This window comes from Engystomops pustulosus, chromosome 1, assembly GCF_040894005.1.
Source record: "Engystomops pustulosus chromosome 1, aEngPut4.maternal, whole genome shotgun sequence".
NCBI lineage: Eukaryota > Metazoa > Chordata > Amphibia > Anura > Leptodactylidae > Engystomops > Engystomops pustulosus.
The window spans coordinates 140,314,158-140,340,592 of record NC_092411.1 but is presented as its reverse complement, the minus strand read 5'-3'; the positions used below and the strand labels follow the sequence as shown (position 1 = coordinate 140,340,592).

The 26,435-nt window shown below is 44.1% G+C and overlaps 1 protein-coding gene across 1 annotated transcript in view; it reads left to right on the top strand.

The window, feature by feature from the left end:
- The window catches only part of SHOC1 (shortage in chiasmata 1), a 123,345-nt gene that overhangs the window by 45,176 nt on the left and 51,734 nt on the right, over positions 1-26,435 (top strand). The window contains exons 13-19 of the mRNA XM_072154740.1: positions 4,526-4,981; positions 8,060-8,185; positions 10,371-10,538; positions 10,949-11,056; positions 12,046-12,224; positions 16,241-16,310; positions 22,610-22,679. Coding sequence (XP_072010841.1) covers positions 4,526-4,981; positions 8,060-8,185; positions 10,371-10,538; positions 10,949-11,056; positions 12,046-12,224; positions 16,241-16,310; positions 22,610-22,679 — 1,177 coding nt within the window. The remainder of the gene's footprint in view (positions 1-4,525; positions 4,982-8,059; positions 8,186-10,370; positions 10,539-10,948; positions 11,057-12,045; positions 12,225-16,240; positions 16,311-22,609; positions 22,680-26,435) is intronic.

Here is a 26,435-nt window from a genome sequence, read left to right as displayed (position 1 = left end):
TGCACTGGTTTGTAAAAAAGTCATAACACTTTTTCCGTTTACACAGCAGTATAAAGGCTACTGCACAAATTGTACTTACTAGTGTTAACCATTCAATGTACTGGGAAGCTGGAAAAAAATTTAAATTGCAGTGAAATTGATGGAAAAATGCTGTTTCAAATACATTATGAAAGTTTTTGATTTTTTTTTTTAATTTTTAAAATTCTTTTTTTTTTTTCATTGTGTTTTTTCAGGCATCTTTGGGTGTTTGAACCCTAGGCTGTCTGATCGCTCATATAATAAGCTGTAATACACCTGCACCTGTCCACAAAATAGCTGTCATAGTCTCTGACTGGTAGTGTGTGTGAAAGTCTAAACACACCTCCTGTCTTATGAATGCACAGCTTCTATTTCTCATTGTGCTGTTAGAAAATGAAAGCGGTGTTGTTACTTACTGGTGCTTCTCACCACCATTTTACACAGAAGTATCCAACAAATGTTGGTGGCAACATTCATAAGAATGGAATCAGGAATGTGTGTACCATATATTGTTTACACATATACATATAACACCTTCACTACAGCGTAGAAGAAAGTGAAAAAAAGCCGGCTCACCCAACCTTAGGATCATCAGGGCTGTACGCTTTCAGTGGTAATCTTCTGGTGCACGGAGAGACTAATCTATAACCGTATAGCACATGCAGGAAAAGGAAGTGGTAGACCGGCACAGCATGAAGACCGTCACATGGGTTAACGCGTTTCGACGGATACCGTCTTAATCATAACCTTAGGTTATGTGGCGTTTTAATCAATAAAGAAGATATTTTTTGCATCGTACCCATGTGACGGTCTTCATGCTGTGCCGGTCTACCACTTCCTTTTCCTATATATCGTTTATGTAAGATTTTTTGCTTTTTTGGTGGTTTTGGACTTGTTTGATTTATCTTAAAGGGTAATATATCAGACAGCTGAGTCTTTGGGTTTTTTGTGACTTTTTTTAAGTCACAAATTCTTCTGCAATCCCTTCTAAACTTTTGCCTATGGCTGTTCAGGACTTGAGAGTATTTGCTCCAAAATTACAACTTTTTCATACATCCACATCTGGTTTCTAAAGGTATAACAGGCCCAATACTGGAAACCTGTAGTGCAGCGAACTTTGCTAAGTGTGTTGAAAAGTCTTACATTTTGTCACATATATGACCACAAAAGTCACAAATATAAGAGAAAAAAAAGAAAAGCCTAAGGCCCCTTACACACTTGCGAGTGTGACGTGTCCATTGTGCATCACACTCAGGCCTCATGCACACGAACGTATGCCTGAACACTGCTCACTACACCCCTCTCCATAGAAAATAGTTGGCTCTATGTTTTTGCTGCAACAGCTCAGAACGGTGAGCGATTGTTATCCTCACTTTACCGAGCCTGGGCGCCATAGTTGTCTATGGGGGACGTATGTATGGCCACAAGCTCCCAGAGGCCTCATTGTGTGTGGTAGCTGGAATGCTAAGCTTTGGGGCCAGACTTTACAGCCAGCCAAATGTAATGTGAGTTGGACGCCCATAAAGTTAAATTTTATCAGACTCTTAACCCCTTATCACCGACACTAGTTTTCAGCTGAATAACCAGACTCGATTTTTCAAATCTGACATGTCTCATGATAATTGGTTCTAACTTCGGAACACTTTAACATGTCCAGGTGATTTTGAGACTGTTTTCTCGTGACACATTGTACATCATGTTAGTTACAAAATTTAAGTGATAAGTTTTGCGTTTCATTTGGAAAAAAAGTGAAAATTTGTAAAAATTCTTCATTTTCCAAGTTTGAAATGTTCTGCTTTCCAGACAGGAAGTAAAACTACCCAAAAAGCTTGATAATTAACATTTACAGAATATCTGCTTTATGTTGGGATGATATTTTATGCATCCTCTCATTTTTCTAGGATGTTATGAGGTGCAGAACTATAGGTGCGATTTTTCTCATTTTATGAAAATTGCCAAAACTCACATTTTAAGGGACAATTCATCTTCCAAGTGACTTTGAAAGGCCTAAATAACAGTAAAACCCCATAAATTACCCTACTATAGAAACTTCACCCCTCAACGTGTGTAAAACAACTTCTATTAAGTCTATTAACCCTTTAAGTGTTTCACATGGGTTAAAACAATACGGACCTGCGATTTGAAACTTACATTTGATGCCCAATTCCTCCCGAGTGTAGCTATACCCCATATGTGGTGGTAACGGCCGGGCAAGTTAGGCCCTACCCTGTGGATAGGGTCTAACTTGCTTAGATGGGGCAACCCCTTTAATCTATTTTGCTTATTGATTGGTAACAAGCATCAGGTGTTTAGCATTTTTACAATTACATTGCAAAATAGAAAGTGGTGAAACAGTTTTTTATTGTCAATTTCACTGCATTTTCAGCTTCCCAATTTATTGCATGGTGCCAGTAGGTAATGCAAGTTGTTATGCAGAAAAAAGCTCTCATATGGCTACTGTAACAATGCACAAGTTATTGTGGTTCAGAGCCGATACATGTCACCTAGGTGCCTGGTAATCTTTGTCAGTAACCTTAGGTTGCTGTCACTTATTAAATGTTAGTGACTGCCATGTAGCCAGGACTGGTTTTGCCTGAGGCATTTAGTATGTTAATTTATACATAGTATTTCTTAGATCTTTTTCATATCAAAAGTCCCAAAAAAGACATTCAAAAGACTGGCAAATGCAGACAGCCTCATGATACATATCCCCAACAAAACACTTTTTTTTTTTTATTAGTTTTACTGAATTTGGAAGTTTCCCAGTTTCCCAGTAAATTGAATGGGATATTTAATGATGCTAAAAGGAAGTATATTTTGTCTCACAGAAAACAAACCATCATAGTCTCTGTAACAAGAAAAATAAAAAAAACAACTTCTGGCAATTTGGAGTGCTGCCAGGAAAAAACATAAACACAAATACAGGAAAGGTTTTGAGATGTTAAAGGGGTTAAAAAGTAAATTATTTTGCATAGCTTTATGATCCTGTAAGAGTTATGGTTCTTTGGAGGATCCTCAGGTTAGAATATAAAAATATCTTATAATTTAACTTTTTTTAAGATTAAAGCAATTCCATTTTGTAGCTGATGACAGGTTTCAATAACCTATGCTATGCTAATTTTATAAAAGCATTTGTCAGCATTCTGAATCATTTCAGTACTTACCTGCATTCTTCCTCTAGTCCATACCATCCCCTGCCTGCTCAACGCACATGAAATGAACTGGAGTGAAGGTTGAGCAGAGGAGACTGAGACACAGACTGCTACAGGTGCCCACCCTTGGGACACACCACATGCTGCTGGCAGGGAGACAGGTTTTGTAAAATCAAGTTATATAAAGTAATGAAATGATTCAATATGCTGACAAAGGCATTTTATAGCCTATTGGAACATGTCACCAGCTAAAAATGAAATTCCAGGTGATAAGTTTGCTTTAAGTAGTTGTCTTCACTAACAACATTTTATTAGACATAGGCAGAGTTTTGATTTATACATATTATTCAAATTTAAAGGGAACCTGTCACCAGGGACCTCATTTTCACTAAAGACAGCTGGCAGAAGCCCATCACATCTGAATTGAAGATATACCTTTTTTCCTTCTCTAAGCATTTTCATTACAATATACGTGTTCGTTTACCTGACTTCCTGACAGAATCCTCTGTTTAGGCCTAGGGGTTGGCTTTGGTTTGCATGCATTTCAAGCAACATGTGACTTTCTTGTGCTTCTCACTCAATCACCTTTGTGCTCCTGTACAGCTCCTCCCTCCCCTACTGATGTCAGTTCACTAGGCAGGGAGTTCTGTTCCCGTGAAGGAACTCAAAGGTGGGGGCTGAGAGCTGAGGAGTGAGCAGCACACACAAGTCACATGATGCTTTTTTAAATGCATTCAAACCAAAGCCCAACCCCTTGGACTAAACAGAGGATTCTGTCAGGAAGCCAGCTAAGTTAAACATACAATTATATTGTAATGCAAATGCTTAGAAAAGGCAGAAAGACATACCGTATATACTCGAGTATAAGCCGACCCGAGTATAAGCCAAGGCCCCTAATTTTACCACAAAAAACTGGGAAAACCTATTGACTCGAGTATAAGCCGAGGGTGGGAAATGCATTGGTCACAGCCTCTCCAGTATGTAGCCAGCCAGCCCCTGCCCCAGTGTATATAGCCTGCCAGCCCCTGCCCCAGTGTTTATAGCCCCCCCCCTTCCCCCCTCGTGCAGCACAACAATACCAGATGGATCACACAGAAGATCTACGGGTGCCGCCAGAAAGGCGAGTTTTGATTTATTTATTTTTTTGACTCGCGTATAAGCCGAGTTTGGGTTTTTTCAGCACATTTTTTGTGCTGAAAAACTAGGCTTATACTCGAGTATATAAGGTATTTGCAATGCAGGTGTGATGCGCTTCTAGAACCTGTTTTAGTGAAAATTAGGTACCTGGTGACAGGTTCCCTCACAAAAAGTAGCTTAGCTAACTAATGACCATCTTTCTGCTTTATTTGTTCTAGGAATATTAGAAGAGGTTTCTCTGATAAATCAGAAGACAAGTATTCCCAAATACATAAAACAGTTTTCATGCTATGACTCTTATCTGTCTGAGAAAGATATCTCATCCACACAGAGCAATGTATTCTCTACAAATACCAATGCAGATAGAAAGACAGAAGCTATAAAAGTAATAACACATGGAGAAAGAATAGATCAATCAAAAGCATTTTTACCTTTGCTTAAGGATAACATGGCCAAGCAGTATCTTACACCATCCAAAGAAATATCATCAGCGAGCCAAGCTAACATAAGACAACAGCAATCCTGCCAATCGTTTAAGAGTATGGGTGAAGGTCTAAGTGGGCATAATCCCCAAGAAAAAGATTGGGATCTGCTTTCTAGTTTTATTGCCGTTAGAAGCAGGAACTCATTAGGCCACAGTGTATGTAAACATCAAGAAAATGTTTTACCACAAGGTAATGAATAATTCTTTATTTAATTTTTAGTACAGATTTCATGTCAGCATATTCAAATGCCTTATAGAGGAAGGTGCATCTCCTGTCAAAGGATTATTTTTTTCTCAAGGTTTAATGAGAACTTATTACTATAACACATCTATTAAAAAATAAATATTTGGAGGTTACCCCAGTAGGGTTGTATAAATAGGCACAGTAATGTCAATACTAAACTGCCTGTCAAAATCCAAAACATGGGTTAAAGGGAACATGTCATCAAGAACAGGCACCCCCTCCCTCTGTGCCTTGTTGAAAAGTGCAGTGCTCTTGTCCCAGCTTAAGTCTGCCTCCCATCAGTAAAATCACTCCCCAACCTTTCTCTGGCCTCGTCTATGTTGGCTCTGGCAATTGCGGAGTATGTGGCATGGTGAGTAGATCTGAAGTTTCCCTCACAGTGCTCACTACTAAATACACCATGAAGTGAGAGGAAAAGTATTCTGGTAAGGACAGGAAGTGGACAGGGAGAAGACTTCCTATCTGCTCAAGCTGAGATGTTCCTTGTTCTCTGGTGTTAAAACCCATGATCCCTCTCATCAAATCAGTATAAGATTATTATTGTGAGCCCCCAATCGGTCTCAAATTTTTGAATACATAAATAGTCTCCTACACTTGACCCCTGCTGTATTGTATCTACTAAGGTTATATTAAGATGAGTTGACAGTATTGACAGTACAAGAGGATCCATTGGTTCAACCCAATAATGAACCCCGGTGGTCCAGCAGAAAACAAAATTTGATGGCAGATAGAGACTATTTCATCAGGAATAATAAAGAGTGAGCCCCCAGACTAATTTTTTCTGGTGGGCCTAAGGAACCCCAGTCGGACCCTGGATAAGCACGCTAATGCTTGTATATGTTGCTTACAGTCAGATATGAGTCTGTTTGGGGTCCATTTTATTTACAGACCTATTCACTTTTATAATAACTGAACTAGGTCCATGAAAATGGGCCTGTATGCCTGATCCATTATAAAAATAGTGCATGCGCTAGTAATTCACAGATCTCAGATGTCACAGTGATATACCTTATTTTCCGGAGAATAAGATGAATTTTAAACCCCAAAACTTCTTTTCAAATGGGGGGGGGGGGTGGCTTATACGCTGGTTGAGGAGGGCACCTTACTGCAGCAAACATCCACCGGTAATATCTGCCATCAGTGCTAGCTAGGAAGGGTAGCTACAAAACCAGTAGGGCACTGGGGGACACTGACTACTATGGGGGCACTGTGTCTAATGTGGGGGCACTGTGGATCATATGGTGGACACTGTGGCTGATGTGGGGGGCATGCTGGCTCATGTGGGGGGCACACTTGCCATGGCAGTGTCCCAGGTCATTTAACAGTTTTGTGGGTTCCATGAATTGGCTCATTGGAATGTTGTGAATATATACAAATTCATCAAATTTGTCTAACAATTCAATATGCAGTATATAGCACCACCTTCTATTATATATAGACAATGATATATACTAGCTATCCCTTGGCTTCCTCTTCCAATGCTCTACTCCACCCCGATGCTACAGAAAACTATCCAGAAGTGACAAGCTTTTCTTAGCTTTTGCATGCCTACTCTATGACTCTTGTCTATTTTATCAAACTTCATTAAAAAAAATCTGACATTTCTCGAAATGGTATCAAACTCATCTTGCAAAAAATTACTCCTCACAAAACTCCATATGCCAAAGTACAGGGCTGCCACTAAGAATTTCTGGGCCCTTGACTGACACATTTTGTGGGCCCCCACTTCCTCAGGCACTTTAGTTTAACATGTTGAACCACAATGTGGGCAAAACCTCATAATTCCTCCTCAGTTGAGGAATGTCATAATACTCACCTCAGCTTCTGCAGAACCTAATACTACACACCTCTTCTGTTCACATTCCTTTCCCCATAGGGACACATGTACACTAGGTTCCTTTAAACATGTTCCATTAAAGGACATCTACCACCAGAATGAAGAATTGTAAACCAAGCACACTGACATACTAGTGTGTGCCCCCTCTGGCAGGATCTTCTCTTCTTTTATCATCTTATTCCCTGGCTTTTACAAAAAAAGGTTTTTAAATTTATGCAAACAAGCCTAAGGAGCTCCTGACTTCATAGGTGTTAATGGAGCCTGGAGCCCCTAAGGCTCATTAGCATAATATTTGAAGCCTTTTTTTCGTTAAAACCAGGGCATGAGAAGGTAAAAGAAGAACATATCCTGCCATAGGGGACACACACCAGTATGTCAGTGTGCTTGGTTTACAATCCTTCATCCTGGTGGTAGTTGTCCTTTAAATATAACAGCAAAAATTACTTGCACTGCAGCTCTATTTTCTCTGTTATAAACAACGTAAAAACAGGACGGATACGATGGAGAGGAGGCCTTACATCTATAATATACCGTTCTATACATCACTAATAAATAATGTCCTATGCACAAATAAATCACCTGCATAAAAGAAATAAACACATTCATATTATCATATATACCCATTAATAAGTACAAATAAACATACATAAACATAAACACGCAGAAATATCCACACACACATATGTATGTCAGACACACACACTAAGCTTGCATTCACATGGGGTATGCGCGCTGTGCAAGCATACCGCTGTGCGAGCATACCGCTGTGTGCTGGAGAGGAAGAGGAGGTAACCCCCTCCTCCCTCCATATAAAAAAAGCAGCGCACGGCCGCACACCAGGGAAAAGATAGAGCACTTTCTACCACACATGTGTGTGCACCCCCGCCGTGCCGCCATTGCGGCCGCATGTACGTCCCCGGAGACCTCCGTGTGAATGAACCCTAAGTGTGTAATTCATGCAGGAGGGCAATCCCCCCCCCCCATAATTTGTAAGCCTTCTAAACAAAGCTTTCCAAATTGGAAACAGATGTATCATGTGATGTTCTGTATCCGTATGACGAACTTATAAAGCAGGTATATTCCATGGATTAACTACGGTACGTAAATGTGCAAGACTTAGCTACCAGCCCTCAAAGCTACACCACTTATCTGTCTTTTCTTTCTTTCTTTTGTTTTACATTTTTAAGATTATATTGAACAGAAAAGAAGAATTACCAAAATGGAAAACATCATGTTATGCAAGTTTACTTCCAAAGCTGTACCAGATAACTTTCCTAAGCACCAGACATTAATAGTCCATGTTGCACCTTCTGGTATGACATATTAGTATTTAAAACATAGATATTGCAATGCACCACAGCTGAGTGAAGCTTCTGCTATTGTATATAGTGACATATACAATATATCAGTATGTATTCAGTTTTTTACAGCTTGTATGTATCGGTTGAATCCGCTAGTCACCATATAGCCCAAGGGTGAGCTTGCTTGTTTTTCAGTTGTTTGTAATAAAAAAAGAGGAGCTCTCCACCTGACTACCTGTCAGACAGGACCCAGCTGTCAGACAGGACTACATAAACTTACATTAGAATAAAATAATGGGGAATATTTACTAAGAACAGTGCAGTTTGCCTGTGTTGGGTGTTGAGTGCGCCAGATTTAGGATTTCTGGGGGTCTGTTCTTCATAAATCTGGCACCCCCTGCACTGATCCGACGGAGTGCACCATCTTTTTTTGGTGCACCTTTAAAGGGAACATGTCATCAGCAATTGGCTTAATAAACCACTACCAGTAGTATATTTTCAAACAGTGTAACACTTTCTAGTCTTTGTTTCTTTCATGTTTCAGTGTGATGGCATCATTCAGAAAATCAACTTCAAAGTGAGAGGTAAATTGGTTGTATAAAGTCAAGGAGTTTAAGACTGAAGTCAAGGTGTGGAGCTCTGAACGTCTCCTCCTCTGTGATTGACATCATGTATTGGACTTCAGGAGATCTGGTTAGTGATGTTTCTGGATGCTGGACCATCAATCACAGTGATGGGGGCTTTCTGAGGAGGAGAGAACTTTATTTCACTGTTAAAATCTCTACCACCATGAGTTTATACAACCAATTTAAATCTCACTTCAAAGTAGATTTTCTGGATGATGCCACCACACTGGGTCATGAAAGAAACATGATCTGGAAGGTATCCAGCTGATTTAAAACATATAGGTCTAGTAGTAGTAGTAGTGCCTTATTAGGTCAATTTTCTGATGACAGGTTCCCTATAACATGGGGCGTGCGACACACTTCTTTTGGACATTGCATGTTAAAGCTGGCACACGGTCCAACTGAGGACCAGAATGCCCCCTAATTTGTGTCACATGAAGACTAGCGCAGCTGCGCCACAAAAGGGTTGCATGCAACACAAATGTGGTGCTGACACTTCTTAAATAGCTGTGCAGGCAATTTGCACTAGAAAAAATGTGCAAGGGCCGACAGAAAACTGGCTCAAGGACCTTAGTAAATGTGCCCTAATGAGTGCAAAATAATAATTAGTGACAATTGGATTTTAAAAATGTTGGATTGTCATAAGAACCAGGATTAACAATAAATCTTAATTGCGGTCACCATTGATAACTGTTACAGCTGTTTATTGTAGCCTAAGGCTAAAGTACAGTAAATTACCAATTACCAGAGGTCTGTTTGTAACTAGGGGTCGTCTGTAAATCGGGTGTTATTCAGTAGGGGACCGCCTGTATTTATAGACACAACATTAATGTGTATGTATATATATATATTTACTTCAGACAATATGGCTCTGCATAAAATGTTTAAATCATTATATAATGAAAAATACATAATTCAGGGATAATATATCATAAAAAAATTAATATATCTATTAAACCAGATAAAGCTAGGTAGGGAAAAAAATATGTCTCAATGTTTATCAGAGCCCTGCATTCATCTATGAGACAATTTGGGGTACTATACATGTGAATACCAAAATAATGTTGCTAAAATATCAATTAAATGGCCAATGCCCTAATGACACAAGTCACTCTGCTCACCACAAGTGACTGCAGATGAGTCAATTAATAGATGACCCTGGTCCAGATTTGGTTAAAGGTATCCAGTAACCTGGCCTGGCTTTTACGGGTTTAGGATATGAATAGTGCATTCATATTCTCTTCATGAGAATGACATCATAATTAGGAGGCAGAGCTGAGCCAGATACATGGAGTGGGGAGAGCAGACTGACTGCAGGGTTGCCTAACTATCTGGCTGCTTCCTATAAAAGAATAAAAGATTATTTTTCATTCATGCTGCAACCTAGAAATATGCTAAAAACACCTCCAGCGGATGTACATATCACAGAAGAAGGTACTTTTAGTAGGCTTGTGAGTTAGTGTGGTGACAGGTTCGCTTTAAGTTATAAACCACTGAATATATGTACTATCTCATTTTTGTCGTTTGTAGTCATATGTTTTTATGAGCTATGTTTTTTTATCTGTAAACAGCAAGCCAGTGTGATGCTCATCACATCCTCCAAAATTTTGCTGAACCAGTGATAAAAAAACTGATCTGCCTTGAAGTTATTGCATGCATGGAGTGGAGTTTTACTTCGGTCTTTTTTGACTGTACTCGCTTCTTGTTAAGGGAGCAAGAAAAAATAATCAGCAGTATCGGTAAGATGGGTATATAGTAGAAGATTGTATTTCATCTTATAGGTTAACACCCCCTTTCAATTTACATTTATATATATATATATACATATATATATATATATATATATATATATATATATATATATATATATTTCACACAAAACATTGAGCCACTGGCCAAATGATGGGATTTGGGTCAGAGAAGTTCATGGAAAAAAGACCAATTACATTAGATATTTTATATTGGTTTGGTGGTTTGTTCACTTTGTGAATGTGACACAGTGATTATGAAGAATCCTCTTTAGAGCCTAGAATTTGCATAGTGTGCTATAATTGAAGTATCTCAGACAATCTCAGCTTTATCTTCTAATGTAAATGTAAAATGTATATGCTGTGAATAATTAGTATGCTCCTATTCTTTGATTCCTTAGGAAAAAGAAGTGACAAGGATGTGATGATATTTCAACATGCTGCCCTTCTTCACATTCTAGTGACACTTCGAGACCTCAATTTGATGTGTTCCTTGGACCCAACTCTAGGTCTGTAGATACGAATATTATCCTTATTATCTTTCAAGGTCTAAAACTGTCCTACCTACAGTATAGTGGAGGCTACTTTATCAATATGGGAAAACTATCATCCTCACTTTTTGATAGCAAGCTTTCATCCAATATTAAAAGAGAAAACATTTGGACATAATATCAATGTTAGGTTTCCTGCACACACTAGCAGTGTACATGGGGTTCTAAAGGCTACACAGCCATAAGAATTGGATGTGCTGCCATACAATACCATTTATGATGGTTCTCCTGTTGAAACTGTGGATCACATGTAGGGAACAGTAGTGCCATGTTTTGCTACCTCTTTATCCAATGTTTTTACTACTTGCAGAAAATGTAAGAGGAAAGCACCATCTAGTGGTATCATTGCTTCTGTGCTCATTCTTACATTTTCACTAAATGTAGTTATTTAAAAATAAAAACACTTACCATAGAAGTGGGGATAGTGAATATTTGTTAAGATAAGTTGAAAGTAACATTGAAAATTGTAGACTTAACCTCACATTACATTAGAACAGAAGTTTAGCACTGCCATCTATTACAAGCCTTGCCATACTTCATGTGCAGCTTGTTTATTCCTACATTGTCTACTATTTCTGCCATTTATCAGCTGTTCTGTGGCAGTATGACTATGTATTCAGACAAGCTTATGTTTCAGTGTCCTGTATTTATGTTATGGAGGGATCATGACAAGTATCGTGCAGTACATGTATACCTCTAGTGTTTAGAAAATCTGGAAGTGGGAAATAAAGTTGTACTGTGATAGTTACACTCCAGCCCTAGGCCTGTTTCTATTTTTACATGTTATTCATCAGACAACACTCCATGGAGCTGATGTAACGTTCACAGCAGGCGCCATAGGCCTCTTTATTATGCTGCAGTTTATAACATCACAAGATGAGCTATAGTACTGTAATCATCCTACTCCTTTTCATGACAGTATTTATAATACTTCTGTTTCTTTATAGAATATCTATGTAAAGCAAAGCAGAAATATGAGAGTGTACTTGGACCCTGTTTAGATCCTCTGTGGAGAAAGCTGCGGATCATTCAGTTTGCCAGAGATAAAGCAAAAGAAACAAATCCTAAGATCACTGCATTGTTGAAGTGGCTGGAAAAAGCCGCTATGGAATATGAACACCTCAAAGTAAACTCACTGCACCTTACAACTGTACTATACATGATATTTGGCTTGATTATAAATGTTATGGAAAAACCTTTATGAAATGGCAGAATGGGCAAGAACAATGTGATGCCAGAGTAATGTTACTGCATATATACTAAATTCAGCACAGCAAATATGTATGATAATATGTAGTTAAAAAGTAGTTACTTTTTTTAATTGTTTTTTTTAAATTGGATTTTCTAATATACAGCACTTTATGTGCTGTGAGGCTCTATTAATGTGCTAGGTGTAGTACATATCCACTAAGGGGAATAAGACTGAGTAACAGAACAAATTAGGCATCTGGGTAAAGTCATGTAGATTATTGGAGCTAACCCATAGGAATTTAAATTTACAGCATAGTGAGTGGGATGTATATAAGCCACAGTGTTAATTGTCACGGGTGCTCCCGCGATCCCTGTCTCGAATCGCGGTCGCATCCGTGCTCCTCCGTGTGCCCCCGCTGCAGCCCGGTCTCCTCATTCACCTCTCCCGGCTCCTGCTGTTCCCCGGACTGCCGTGCGCGCATGTCCCCGCCTCCTAGGGCGCGTGCGCGGCTCCTGCCGAAAAATTTAAAGGGCCAGTGCACCGCTAATTGGTCCACTGGCTGAACACCTCACCTTTAAGAATCCTGCCTCTTCCTGTGTCCCCTGCCAGATCTTTGTGCCTCATAGCCTTAGAGAAAGCTTCCAAGCGAGTATTCCTGTGTATTCCTGCGTTCCTGTGTATTCCTGCGTTCCTGTGTGTCCCCGCTACCTGAGTCCTGTGTTGCCGTGTTACTTAAGTTCCTCCGTGTTGCTGTGTTCCGTGTGCCTGTTTTCCCGTTCCCACCTGCCTGGACCTCCTGTTGCTGACCCCGGACTTGGACTTGACGTTGCATCTCTGCCGCCTGCCCTTACCCTGTGCCTGGACCTGACTACGAGATTGTCATCCGCTAAGGTACCTCGACCTCGGCTGCCACCGCGGGCTAGACGCACCTGGGAACGACCTAGTGGTATCCTGCCGCAGCAAGTCCAACCCGCTTTGCGGTGGGCTCTGGTGAATACCAGCTGCCGCTAGACTCCGGTCCCAGGTGTTGGCTAGTTCCACCTCCTGCGGTGGTCCAGAGGATCCACTGATCCTAACAATAATTGCACTAGAATATCTTTTAAACCTCGTGCACATGACCGTATACGGGGCTGTGAGCTAGAGACATAAATTTTCTTATTGCACCGTAACAAAGCTGAGTGGCCGCTTAGCTCCCATGGAGATTGGAGGGTTGAGCAGCACTAAGCCCTTCCATCTCCACCTGACTAAAACGGGCTGCAAACATTACTGTGATTTTTTTTACCTCTTTCAAGCAAAAATCTGATTTTATGCAGATTTCTCAAGTCCATAGACTTCAATGTAAAAAATGAAAATAAAATGCAAAGTTGTTGACGAAAAGTGACACACATCTAAAGCTACTTACAGAAAAACAACCCACTAATCAGGCAGGAAAAACTGAGATTTTCTTCTGTTTCTCACAGATATTTTGCATCAGTCTAGCATCTGTTTTCCTGGATAGAGATGAGCGAAATTCAGTCAAAATATGTTTGGGACAGGGCCTCTAGGCCAAACTTTGACCTGAACATGAACCCCATTGAAGTCAAAGGGGACCCTGATTTTAACACCCAAAAAGGCTGTAAAATGGGACCAGAAAGGGCTAGATGGTTGAAAAATTGTGGGAATAAAGGGATAGTTGTCCTCCCTATAATGGGCTAGACAAAGTAATTAAAATAATAACATAACATAAAAAAACAAAGAACTAATTAAAAGATATATAATTTTAAAAAAAGTTGTAAAAATTATGTCACAGCGGTTAAAGGCATCTGGGTGTTCAGTCCAAACAAGCAATGGGAAAACCACTCACCCTTCCTCTCATTGATGGTTGAAGGCATTCTAGGTGTTTAGACCCAGTTATTTGAATGTGGAATTTAAACATTTTTTAATTTGAAGTTCCATTAATCCAGAATTTAAACATTTTTGGAATTCAAGTTCTATTAATCTGGAATTCAAAAATGTTTGAATTTGAAGTTCCAGGAATGTGGAATTGAAAAATTTGAAGTTGACGTTCGGGGAATGCAAAACGGAAAGTTGTATGGGAGCCATGCTTTGTTTATCTTAATAAATGTTAGGATATACATATTGGTTGCACCGTCAGTGCTGAATATGTCCTCTGACAACACGTGCAAGGCTTAGAGGGCAGGCTATGGCCACATACCTTGGTGGAAGGTATCGCCTCCTCGCTTTTTATAATTCTTTATACAAAAAATAAGTGTGTGTTTACAAAACACAAATATGTAACAGTATGCCATATATTCGCACCTACCTGCCCTTGAACTTCTATTGTTAAAGGGGTTATCCAAGTTCCAGAATAACTTATGGCTGGGGTGGGCTATTTAAAAATAATAAATGTGTACTTACCTCCCCTAGCGCTGCTGATGTCCCGCGCTGCTGTTCGTCTGATCTGTGCGCCGGTTTGTTTACAAGGGGCACAGCGAGCTTACAATGCTGAGAGATAGGGACGGATCGGAGGAGCCGGCCACCTCGCCAGCCAGAAGCTCCCTCTGTAAACAAGCAGGGGCATAGATCAGATGGGCTGCGGCACGGGACATCAGCGGTGCCGGAGGAGGTAAGTACACATTTATTATTTTTAAATAGCCCCCAGCCCGGCCCCTAGTAACTTCACAGGAGCACGGCTGTTACACACAAATCCAAGATGGTGGCACGACCTTAAAGGGGTATTCCAGGAATCAGCATAATTCATATACAAATGGGTACTCAAAATATAAGCTAATGTGTAATTAGTTGTTATTTAAAATTTTGCTCCCCTTAGCAGAAAATGCTGATGACATAGACTGTAATGAAGAATTAAAATGCTACTGGCCCTTTAATCAGTCCGTTAATTTCCTCCGCGCGGTCCGTTGAGGAGCAGACACAGGAGAGAAGATGGACGCTGGTCACATGTCCACATCACATGTCTTGCACCTTCCTGGGCAGGTCATGTGATCACCACTACATTTGGCTTTAGTCGGTTGGTTGCAGTGCATCCAGTATGACCAGTGTTTTGGTGATGGCAGTTACACATCATTACTATGGTAACAGAGCAAGAAAACCTGTTATATCACCACTGGGAGCAGAGCATAAGAGGTAGGAGGAGTTACTGAGAACTAAAGCATCATGGAACTTGTAGTTTCCAGCGGCGGCCATCTTAGTGATAACTCCACCTACTTTAGAGGCCATAATTTTTGTGTAAATCATAAAATCAAACTATTTAGGCTCCGTTTTGCGACTAATGACATTGATTATTGTTGTATTCATTTATTTATATCCTCATGGGTTTTTTTGATAGATGTTCATATTCCCGGAATACCCCTTTAAGTCAGAAGTTACAGGGTCATGTCTAGGGGCAATTGAAATTGTGTAAACCAGGACTAATAGAGACAGGTTGGACTTATAGCTGTAAAATACTGTATTTTTGTTATTAACAGTGAATTAGAGAATCTGTTATTTTGTTATCCTGAGTACATATAAGAAACTTGTCTTCGTGGGAATACCCCTTTAATTTCGCTGCCAATTCCCCAGGCATCAGAAAGAAGCCAAAATCAGTTTCCAATTTGTTATTGGTCTGCTATTTTGCTGCTGCAGGCAGCATTGCAAAAGTTAGAATGTTCACTGGTAACTGAAGCAGTTAAATGACATGCCAATGATCATCAATCCACAATAGAAAGTTTCCACATGTAATATGCTATGTGTATAAAAAAAACACCAAGAATTGCACCTTTTACAATTTTCCCTTCATGGGTTTAGGTTGCAAAACCCTAGACTAAGAAAACCTGCACCAAAGTGTTGAGATGGTAGATGGCAATCTTGCACTTTGTATTGAAAAAAATTACAATACTAAGAAAAATCTATTGTTTTATACTTTTATAATGTTTTGTATAAATTTTTATAGCTCTTGTCTTCATTCTTGTCAGGTACTTATTCTAACACAAATGGATTCAAAAGTCATAGAGGAAACTCTGAACAATATCTGCAAAACTAAAGGTAAAGACTCTATATTACCATTCATGCATATTCTATAGTGAGTATAGAATTAACAATGTATTGACCTCCCTGACTGTAGTATGTAACTGCTGAGCAAGCTTTGTACCTTATCAACATATGCAGGATTGATGGTGCCACTTTGAGAGGTGTTTGGAACTCTCAGATAGTCTATGTTCTGGCAGAATAGACTGTAGATCTGATGTGCATACAATAAAAAATAGAAAATGTAAAATAATAAAAAGGTCTACATCACACTACAGTCTACCTCCATTAGAAATCCAAGGTATGTCTCTGTTGTATATGGCCAGTAACCTATCTGTTGTCTAAAGTTGAATTCACAAGTTCAGGCCAGGAAACATGGTCAATGGCCTACATTTATCAAAAACTGTGCAAACTGCGATAGGTGCAGTTTACCTGTGGAGTGTGCACGTTCTTCTTGAATCTGGCGCTCCATGCACTGCTCTGACAAAGTGCACTAACTTTCTTTGGAGCACCTTTAACATAGGGACACTGCATGATAAATGTAGCGCACGGTCCAACTGCATAGGAACACCCCTTTCAGTGCAGAAATTTGTGTTACATCGGTAATTCTTACATACATGTGCAAGCAGTTTTCACTTAAAAGAACATGCAAAGTCAGACAGAAAGTCAGACAGAAAACGGGTGCATATTTCAGTAGATATGAGATCATGTGTTGGCTGTATTCATTGGTCTAAAGGCAAATCAACTGACATGCATGGTTCAAGTAGTGTAGATTTTTACCGTGTTAGCCATGGAGAGCAGAAGAAGAGTAAAGAAATCCTGATGTCTTCACTCTTCTTATGGTTAGTTCAACTCTGAGACACATTTGGACACATGATTGTGGCTGATATATAGGCTAGATTTTTCAACTCAAACATGGCCATATGAACCAATCCCTAGGCTTCATCCAAATGACTTAGTTTTTTTTACTTGTTCTAACATTGATTGAACAGCTAGTACACATTCCCATATCTCCCTATGAGCTGACACACGGCTATAGTTTCTATGGCCTTGTAATGTCCCCCACTGCCCCAGTGATTTTTAATTGCATAATTAAAAAAAAAAAACGTGTATACTCACCTCTCTTTCCTCTGTCTTCCCGCTGAGCGAGTGTGTGATTTTCTTAGTGACTCTCCTGCTCTCTATAGTGCTGATGGCTCCATTCTACATTACAGTACCCATCCCTATTTGCGTGCTAAGGACACAGATAGTGATGAGAGTGGGGAAATCTGCCCAGAAAGCGTGTTTATCTAACTCGGGGACATCCAGGGCTCCGGCCAAAAGATCAGATTCACGGGCCTCGGATCTTTTGACTTAGCTATGCCCCTAGCTGCCTGGGAAAATAAACTAAGCTACCTACACACAGGACACTATGGGGTTAAGGCAGGCTGTGACTAGGAGCAGCTAACACTAGATTGACACTATTTTCTTCTGGGGGTCACATTGGCCTTGTGCTTGCCTTAAAAGGACATAATGTCTTTTTTTACTGCATAAATGTATCTATTCCTTTACAGTTAGGCAAGATACATTTATCTATACAGTATTACCATTACAATTTGCCCTTTGAGGGTAACTAGAAAGCTAAAGTCACAGCGCCTGGTCTCCAGTAGCCACCTTACAGCGCCTTAGCCCAATCACAGAGCCTACTCAGAGAAGCCCAGTCATAGTGCCTGCTCCCGAGTAGCCCAGTCACAGCACCTGCTCCCCAGTAGCCCAGTCACAGCGCCTGCTCCCTAGTAGTCCAGTCACAGTGCCTGCTCCCTAGTAGTCCAGTCACAGTGCCTGCTCCCTAGTAGTCCAGTCACAGTGCCTGCTCCCTAGTAGTCCAGTCACAGCGCCTGCTCCATAGTAGCCCAGTCACAGCACCTGCTCCATAGTAGTCCAGTCACAGCGCCTGCTCCATAGTAGTCCAGTCACAGCGCCTGCTCCCTAGTAGTCCAGTCACAGCGCCTGCTCCATAGTAGCCCAGTCACAGCACCTGCTCCCCAGTTGCCCAGTCACAGCGCCTGCTCCATAGTAGCCCAGTCACAGCGCCTGCTCCATAGTAGCCCAGTCACAGCGCCTGCTCCATAGTAGCCCAGTCACAGCACCTGCTCCCCAGTAGCCCAGTCACAGCGCCTGCTCCATAGTAGCCCAGTCACAGCACCTGCTCCCCAGTAGCCCAGTCACAGCGCCTGCTCCCTAGTAGCCCAGTCACAGCGCCTGCTCCATAGTAGCCCAGTCACAGCACCTGCTCCCCAGTAGCCCAGTCACAGCGCCTGCTCCATAGTAGCCCAGTCACAGCACCTGCTCCCCAGTTGCCCAGTCACAGTGCCTGCTCCCCAGTAGCCCAGTCACAGCGCCTGCTCCATAGTAGCCCAGTCACAGCACCTGCTCCCCAGTAGCCCAGTCACAGCGCCTGCTCCCTAGTAGTCCAGTCACAGCGCCTGCTCCATAGTAGTCCAGTCACAGCGCCTGCTCCCTAGTAGTCCAGTCACAGCGCCTGCTCCATAGTAGCCCAGTCACAGCACCTGCTCCCCAGTTGCCCAGTCACAGCGCCTGCTCCATAGTAGCCCAGTCACAGCGCCTGCTCCATAGTAGCCCAGTCACAGCGCCTGCTCCATAGTAGCCCAGTCACAGCACCTGCTCCCCAGTAGCCCAGTCACAGCGCCTGCTCCATAGTAGCCCAGTCACAGCGCCTGCTCCATAGTAGCCCAGTCACAGCGCCTGCTCCATAGTAGCCCAGTCACAGCACCTGCTCCCCAGTAGCCCAGTCACAGCGCCTGCTCCATAGTAGCCCAGTCACAGCACCTGCTCCCCAGTAGCCCAGTCACAGCGCCTGCTCCCTAGTAGCCCAGTCACAGCGCCTGCTCCATAGTAGCCCAGTCACAGCACCTGCTCCCCAGTAGCCCAGTCACAGCGCCTGCTCCATAGTAGCCCAGTCACAGCACCTGCTCCCCAGTTGCCCAGTCACAGTGCCTGCTCCCCAGTAGCCCAGTCACAGCGCCTGCTCCATAGTAGCCCAGTCACAGCACCTGCTCCCCAGTAGCCCAGTCACAGCGCCTGCTCCCTAGTAGTCCAGTCACAGCGCCTTCTCCATAGTAGTCTAGTCACAGCGCCTGCTCCCGAGTAGCCCAGTCACAGCACCTGCTCCCCAGTTGCTCAGTCACAGCGCCTGCTCCCTAGTAGTCCAGTCACAGCGCCTGCTCCATAGTAGTCTAGTCACAGCGCCTGCTCCCCAGTAGCCCAGTCACAGCACCTGCTCCCCAGTAGCCCAGTCACAGCGCCTGCTCCCTAGTAGTCCAGTCACAGCGCCTGCTCCCTAGTAGTCCAGTCACAGCGCCTGCTCCCTAGTAGTCCAGTCACAGCGCCTGCTCCCTAGTAGTCCAGTCACAGCGCCTGATCCCTAGTAGTCCAGTCACAGCGCCTGATCCCTAGTAGTCCAGTCACAGCGCCTGCTCCATAGTAGCCCAGTCACAGCACCTGCTCCCCAGTTGCCCAGTCACAGCGCCTGCTCCCCAGTAGCCCAGTCACAGCGCCTTCTCCCCAGTAGCCCAGTCACAGCACCTGCTCCCCAGTAGCCCAGTCACAGCGCCTGCTCTCTAGTAGTCCAGTCACAGCGCCTGCTCTCTAGTAGTCCAGTCACAGCGCCTGCTCCCGAGTAGCACAGTCACAGCACCTGCTCCCCAGTAGCCCAGTCACAGCGCCTGCTCCCCAGTAGCCCAGTCACAGCGCCTGCTCCATAGTAGCCCAGTCACAGCGCCTGCTCCATAGTAGTCCAGTCACAGCGCCTGCTCCATAGTAGTCCAGTCACAGCGCCTGCTCCATAGTAGTCCAGTCACAGCACCTGCTCCATAGTAGTCCAGTCACAGCGCCTGCTCCATAGTAGTCCAGTCACAGCGCCTGCTCCATAGTAGTCCAGTCACAGCGCCTGCTCCAGAGTAGTCCAGTCACAGCGCCTGCTCCCTAGTAGTCCAGTCACAGCGCCTGCTCCCTAGTAGTCCAGTCACAGCGCCTGCTCCCTAGTAGTCCAGTCACAGCGCCTGCTCCCTAGTAGTCCAGTCACAGCGCCTGCTCCCTAGTAGTCCAGTCACAGCGCCTGCTCCCTAGTAGTCCAGTCACAGCGCCTGATCCCTAGTAGTCCAGTCACAGCGCCTGCTCCATAGTAGCCCAGTCACAGCACCTGCTCCCCAGTTGCCCAGTCACAGCGCCTGCTCCCCAGTAGCCCAGTCACAGCGCCTGCTCCATAGTAGCCCAGTCACAGTGCCTGCTCTCCAGTAGCCCAGTCACAGCGCCTGCTCTCTAGTAGTCCAGTCACAGCGCCTGCTCTCTAGTAGTCCAGTCACAGCGCCTGCTCCTGAGTAGCACAGTCACAGCACCTGCTCCCCAGTAGCCCAGTCACAGCGCCTGCTCCCCAGTAGCCCAGTCACAGCGCCTGCTCCATAGTAGCCCAGTCACAGCGCCTGCTCCATAGTAGTCCAGTCACAGCGCCTGCTCCATAGTAGTCCAGTCACAGCGCCTGCTCCATAGTAGTCCAGTCACAGCTCCTGCTCCATAGTAGTCCAGTCACAGCGCCTGCTCCATAGTAGTCCAGTCACAGCGCCTGCTCCATAGTAGTCCAGTCACAGCGCCTGCTCCATAGTAGTCCAGTCACAGCGCCTGCTCCATAGTAGTCCAGTCACAGCGCCTGCTCCATAGTAGTCCAGTCACAGCGCCTGCTCCATAGTAGTCCAGCCACAGCGCCTGCTCCATAGTAGTCCAGTCACAGCGCCTGCTCCATAGTAGTCCAGTCACAACGCCTGCTCCATAGTAGTCCAGTCACAGCGCCTGCTCCATAGTAGTCCAGTCACAGCGCCTGCTCCATAGTAGTCCAGTCACAGCGCCTGCTCCATAGTAGTCCAGTCACAGCGCCTGCTCCATAGTAGTCCAGTCACAGCGCCTGCTCCATAGTAGTCCAGTCACAGCGCCTGCTCCATAGTAGTCCAGTCACAGCGCCTGCTCCATAGTAGTCCAGTCACAGCGCCTGCTCCATAGTAGTCCAGTCACAGCGCCTGCTCCATAGTAGTCCAGTCACAGCGCCTGCTCCATAGTAGTCCAGTCACAGCGCCTGCTCCATAGTACTCCAGTCACAGTGCCTGCTCCATAGTAGTCCAGTCACAGCGCCTGCTCCATAGTAGTCCAGTCACAGCGCCTGCTCCATAGTACTCCAGTCACAGCGCCTGCTCCATAGTACTCCAGTCACAGCGCCTGCTCCATAGTACTCCAGTCACAGCGCCTGTTTCATAGTAGTCCAGTCACAGCCCTGCTCCATAGTAGTCCAGTCCCAGCGCCTGCTCCATAGTAGTCCAGTCACAGCGCCTGCTCCATAGTAGCCCAGTCACAGCGCCTGCTCCATAGTAGTCCAGTCACAGCGCCTGCTCCATAGTAGTCCAGTCACAGCGCCTGCTCCATAGTAGCCCAGTCACAGCGCCTGCTCCATAGTAGCCCAGTCACAGCGCCTGCTCCATAGTAGCCCAGTCACAGCGCCTGCTCCATAGTAGTCCAGTCACAGCGCCTGCTCCATAGTAGTCCAGTCACAGCGCCTGCTCCATAGTAGTCCAGTCACAGCGCCTGCTCCATAGTAGTCCAGTCACAGCGCCTGCTCCATAGTAGTCCAGTCACAGCGCCTGCTCCATAGTAGTCCAGATTGATGAGAAAGCAGTGGCAGTGTGTGGTACACTAGCTGAAGTAGGAAGACAGTGGTGGAATTTTTTGCAATATGGAACTGCTACCTATTAACAGGAGGGGTCTGTTAGGCCATGAGATTGCCATCGTTCCTTGAGCGTCCTGTCCTGGGGTTCTGTGGTGGCCCATTAATGATTAGCTGTAGTGTGTTGTTTGTTTCCCTGTGTGATGGTGCCTTACAGACCTAGCATGTGACATGTACAGATTTGTGGTCTTGTGGTTGACACCCATGAGCTACATCCACACTGAATCTCCCCTCCCTCTCTTTGTTATCTCCCTCCTGCTAGTGGAGCCTGCTGGATGAAGGGAGTGGATAGTAGAGGCCTCCTCTCGTAGGTAGGTGATTGGGGCCCTTAGGGACCGTATCCCAGGTGCCTACCCATTAATCCAGCCAAGAATATTTTCATTCCCAATACATGCAAACTATTGCTCTATAACTATTGAGATATTGATCTTTTCAATGTTTGTTAATACCGAATGTAGTATAGAAGGTCTCTTTCACACCTTGAGGCCAAACAGTCTAAAACATTCCGAATGTCATATCTTCTCTAAACTGTTGTGTGGCATTTTGACAGGTTTAAGAGCAATTGGCTTATGTCCAGCAAGTGGAAATACATTTCTGAAGACCACTGATGTCCTAGACAGGTCAGTGAGGGTGAAAATATAAATGGAATGTCAAAATTCCATACTGTATAAATAACATCTTGCTAGATTGTGTTCAGCTTTCACCACGTGAGAGACGCTGTGCAGGGAGAGCGTGGATCCTCCGTCCAGCTGAGATTTACTGAGCATATACAAACATAGTCCAGCTCAAATGCACCGAAGGCTTGGTGTTAGTTAAAACATCTTTTCTTTTTACATGGCAAGTTTAAAAAGTGGACATGTACATCAAAATCGTCCAACGAGTTTCAGACGCTACATACGTCCTTAGTCATGGATAATACTGAATGATAAGACATGCAATTTATTCTAAATGTGGATGACGCGTGATGACTGGGTCACACCCATATGGAGCTGCGTAACCCAGCTGATCACCTGTTTACAACCTCAATATGGTAATTGAGTCATGTAGGAAAATGCAAGTGCAGCAGGAAAAACACCCCAACCAAGGCGTGTGCATGGCTGGCAAATGATAAAGAACATCTTCCTGCCAATTGGCTTAGGCTAAATTTACATCAGTATTCAAAGGTTCCTGCTATGCCCCTCCATTATTTAAATTGAATCAGCCAGCGTAATTTTCTTCCTCTTTAAAAACTGGAAGCATAAAGCAAGCTACTCTTGCAGTAGTCAACCCTATGGTGAACTGAAGAAGTTTCCATTCACCTTCAGTATTTAGCTCCTGTTATGCTCTTCAATAACATAAAAACATGATGGAAACCTCCAATGCAGGTGATCTGGGCCTCACCAGTAGACTACCACATACATTCCTAAAGAAAGGGGTCAAGGTAGATGGACATGATGTACATCTCTTTTGAATGGACGGAACACGACTGCACTAAATAGAACACCTTTTAATGGATTAGTGCCCACGGCCATCATTTTAACAGACAGACCCATTTTTCATGGATCACTCATAGACTGTAATTTTGATGATCTGTGAAAAATAGGAGGCAACATTTTAAAAGCTTGAAAATGCTGTGGTGATGGCACACGTGGGTGATGGCACACGAGGGTGATGGCACACGTGGCGTTTTTGGCCCGTTTTTAAACAGTCCGTCAAAACAGGTTTGACCAATTATCTTGATTGAAACTGGTCAAAGTTTTTTGACGCATGCATTTTTTGACGGACTGCTTAACAACGAGCCAAAAACGCGGTCAAACGCCAGGTGTGCCATCACCCTAAGGTGTAAAACTGGCTGCATCCAATAGAGGTTACAAGATGTAAAAAAAAAGCATTGTGAGGAAAATCTGAAAAAAATTTACTAAACTTTTTATGTGGATGTAAAATGTAAAGTGCTGTCTCTAACGGAAGCAACAATATGACAAAAAATAGATATCTTCTCAAGCAATGTTTATCAAGCTGTTATCACTGTTTTAGATATCTTGTCAGACACTCTTTGCTCTGTTATCAAATAGATTATCATTGTTTTTAAAGGGAAAATGACATGACAGTTAAGAAAAATCATTACAACATTGTAGTTACACTTTTGTGAGAAACAAAATGATACCCATAGTGGGGCTCATTTACTAAGGGACTGTCGGACGCATTTCCGTCGGGTTTCCCGACGATTTCCGTATTGTGCCGAATTGCCCCGGGATTTTGGCGCACGTGATTGGATTTTGGCACATCTGCACCAAATTGCACGCGACAGAAATCGGGGGCAGGCCGTCGGACAACCCGACGGATTTGGACAACACGTGGGATTTAACGTTTAGAAGTATATAGTGATTATTGCGAGCTGTATAGAGTGATTGCTGGAGGAGCTGTATATAGGGATTGCTAGGGGAGCTGTATATAGTGGTTGCTGGGGGAGCTTTATAAAGTGGTTGCTGGTGGAGCTGTATACAGTGATTGCTGGGGAGCAGTATATAGTATGAGACACTGAAGGGGTTAACTGTGGATGGGCGGTATGTTTCCCCTAGGTTTTCCTATTATGCAAGGCCTGAGTGCTGAGGTTGTGTTGTCCAGCACCTTGGACACAGGTGGTGGGAGCAGCCTAATCAGTCTGCATAAAGCCGCTGAGCAGAGCTAAAAGTGTGTTCTCTCTGAAAGGAGGCTGGAGAGCACACAGCCCTGACCTCTGTGCCTGGAGCAGCGACTTATTTTATGTACTAGTGGTGAGTTAGAGAAACTCTGTTTAGTTAGCACCCTGACGGGTAGGATTTTGTTTGTTTAATGCCTGAATGTAAAGGCTGTTTTATTTTGCTGCTGCAATAAATGCAGGCGAGACCTGTTTTGGACTGTACCTTGGTGTCACTGTCTTGAACAGCATCATAGCACCCCGCTACCTCAGACTCTACTGGGCCAAATCTCCCACATATGGTGCTTTGGATTGCGGGCAGTTCAAAAGACACACACCTGAAAGGCTTGCTACATCCTGCAACATTGCATGGCCTGGGTGAAAGCAGCAGGCAAATTGCAGGATAAAGCCAAGATGGAGGACTTTATTAAATACCTGCAAGAGGAGGCCAGAGCTAATCGGCAGCAGCAGCAGGAGGAGGCCAGAGCTAATCGGCAGCAGCAGGAGGAGGCCAGAGCTAATCGGCTGCAGCAGCAGGAAGAGTCCCAGGCTAATCGACAGCTGCAGCAAGCCATGCTCCAGCAGCAGGAGGAGAGGTCCCGACAGCAGCAAGCCATGCTCCAGCAACAGCAGGAAGAGTCCCGAGCCATGTTCCAGCTGATGATGGAAACGTTTTCTGGCATTATGGCAGCACCGCAAGCGACGACTACTGAGGGGTCCCATACTGGTTTGCAAGGGTACCCGGTTGTCCAGCATTCCGCACGGGCTGCAGTGCAGAAGGCTTTACAAAAGATGACGGCGACCGACGACGAGGAGGCGTATCTCACTGTGTTCGAGCGAGTAGCTGAGCGAGAGGAGTTACCAGCTGAGCAGTGGGCAGATGTCCTGGCGCCGTTCCTGACAGGCGAATCGCAGAAGGCGTACTACGACCTGAGTGAAACGGAGGCCCGTGAGTACCCCCAGCTAAAGGCGGAGATTCTGGCTCGTCTTGGGGTCACCGTTCAAGTTCGTTCCAGCCGGGCCCACCAGTGGGCATACTCTGAAAAACTACCCCCGTGCTCCCAAATGCATGAACTGATCCATCTTGTCCGGAAGTGGCTACAACCCGAGGACTTCACCCCAGCACAGATGGTCGAGAGAGTGGTTCTTGACAAGTTCACCCGTTCTCTGCCCTCTCGGCTCCAGCGGTGGGTTGGACAGGCCGGTCCCACAAATGCTGAGGAACTCGTGTCCCTAGTAGAGAGATATCGGGCTACGGAGGATCTTCTACTTATCTCTCCCACACGAAGCAGTGCCAGTGACAAGGCCATTAAACCATCTGGTAAGACTGCTACTGCAGAAAAAGGGAAACAGGTCAGGTTGGGAGAGGGTACACTGGGGGGCTTGGATACACAGAAACCCAGTGAGGCTCGTGACAGAGGTCATAGCCGTATCCTGTGCTGGCGATGCCATGAAATGGGCCATATTGCTGCCAACTGTCCCCTGTCAGTGGAGCCAATGGACTGCAACCAGACCCGGCGAATGTCACTGTTTGCCCGGCCGGTTCTGGCTGCCGAGTCAGTCACGGATGCAGAACCCCAAGTGTGTATGGTCACAATCGGTGGTCACACGGTGGAAGCCTTGCTAGACTCAGGGAGTCTGGTTACCCTGGTGCGGGGAACTTTGGTTGATCCTGGACTGTACAGTGGGCGTAAAGTGGGAGTGTTATGTATACATGGGG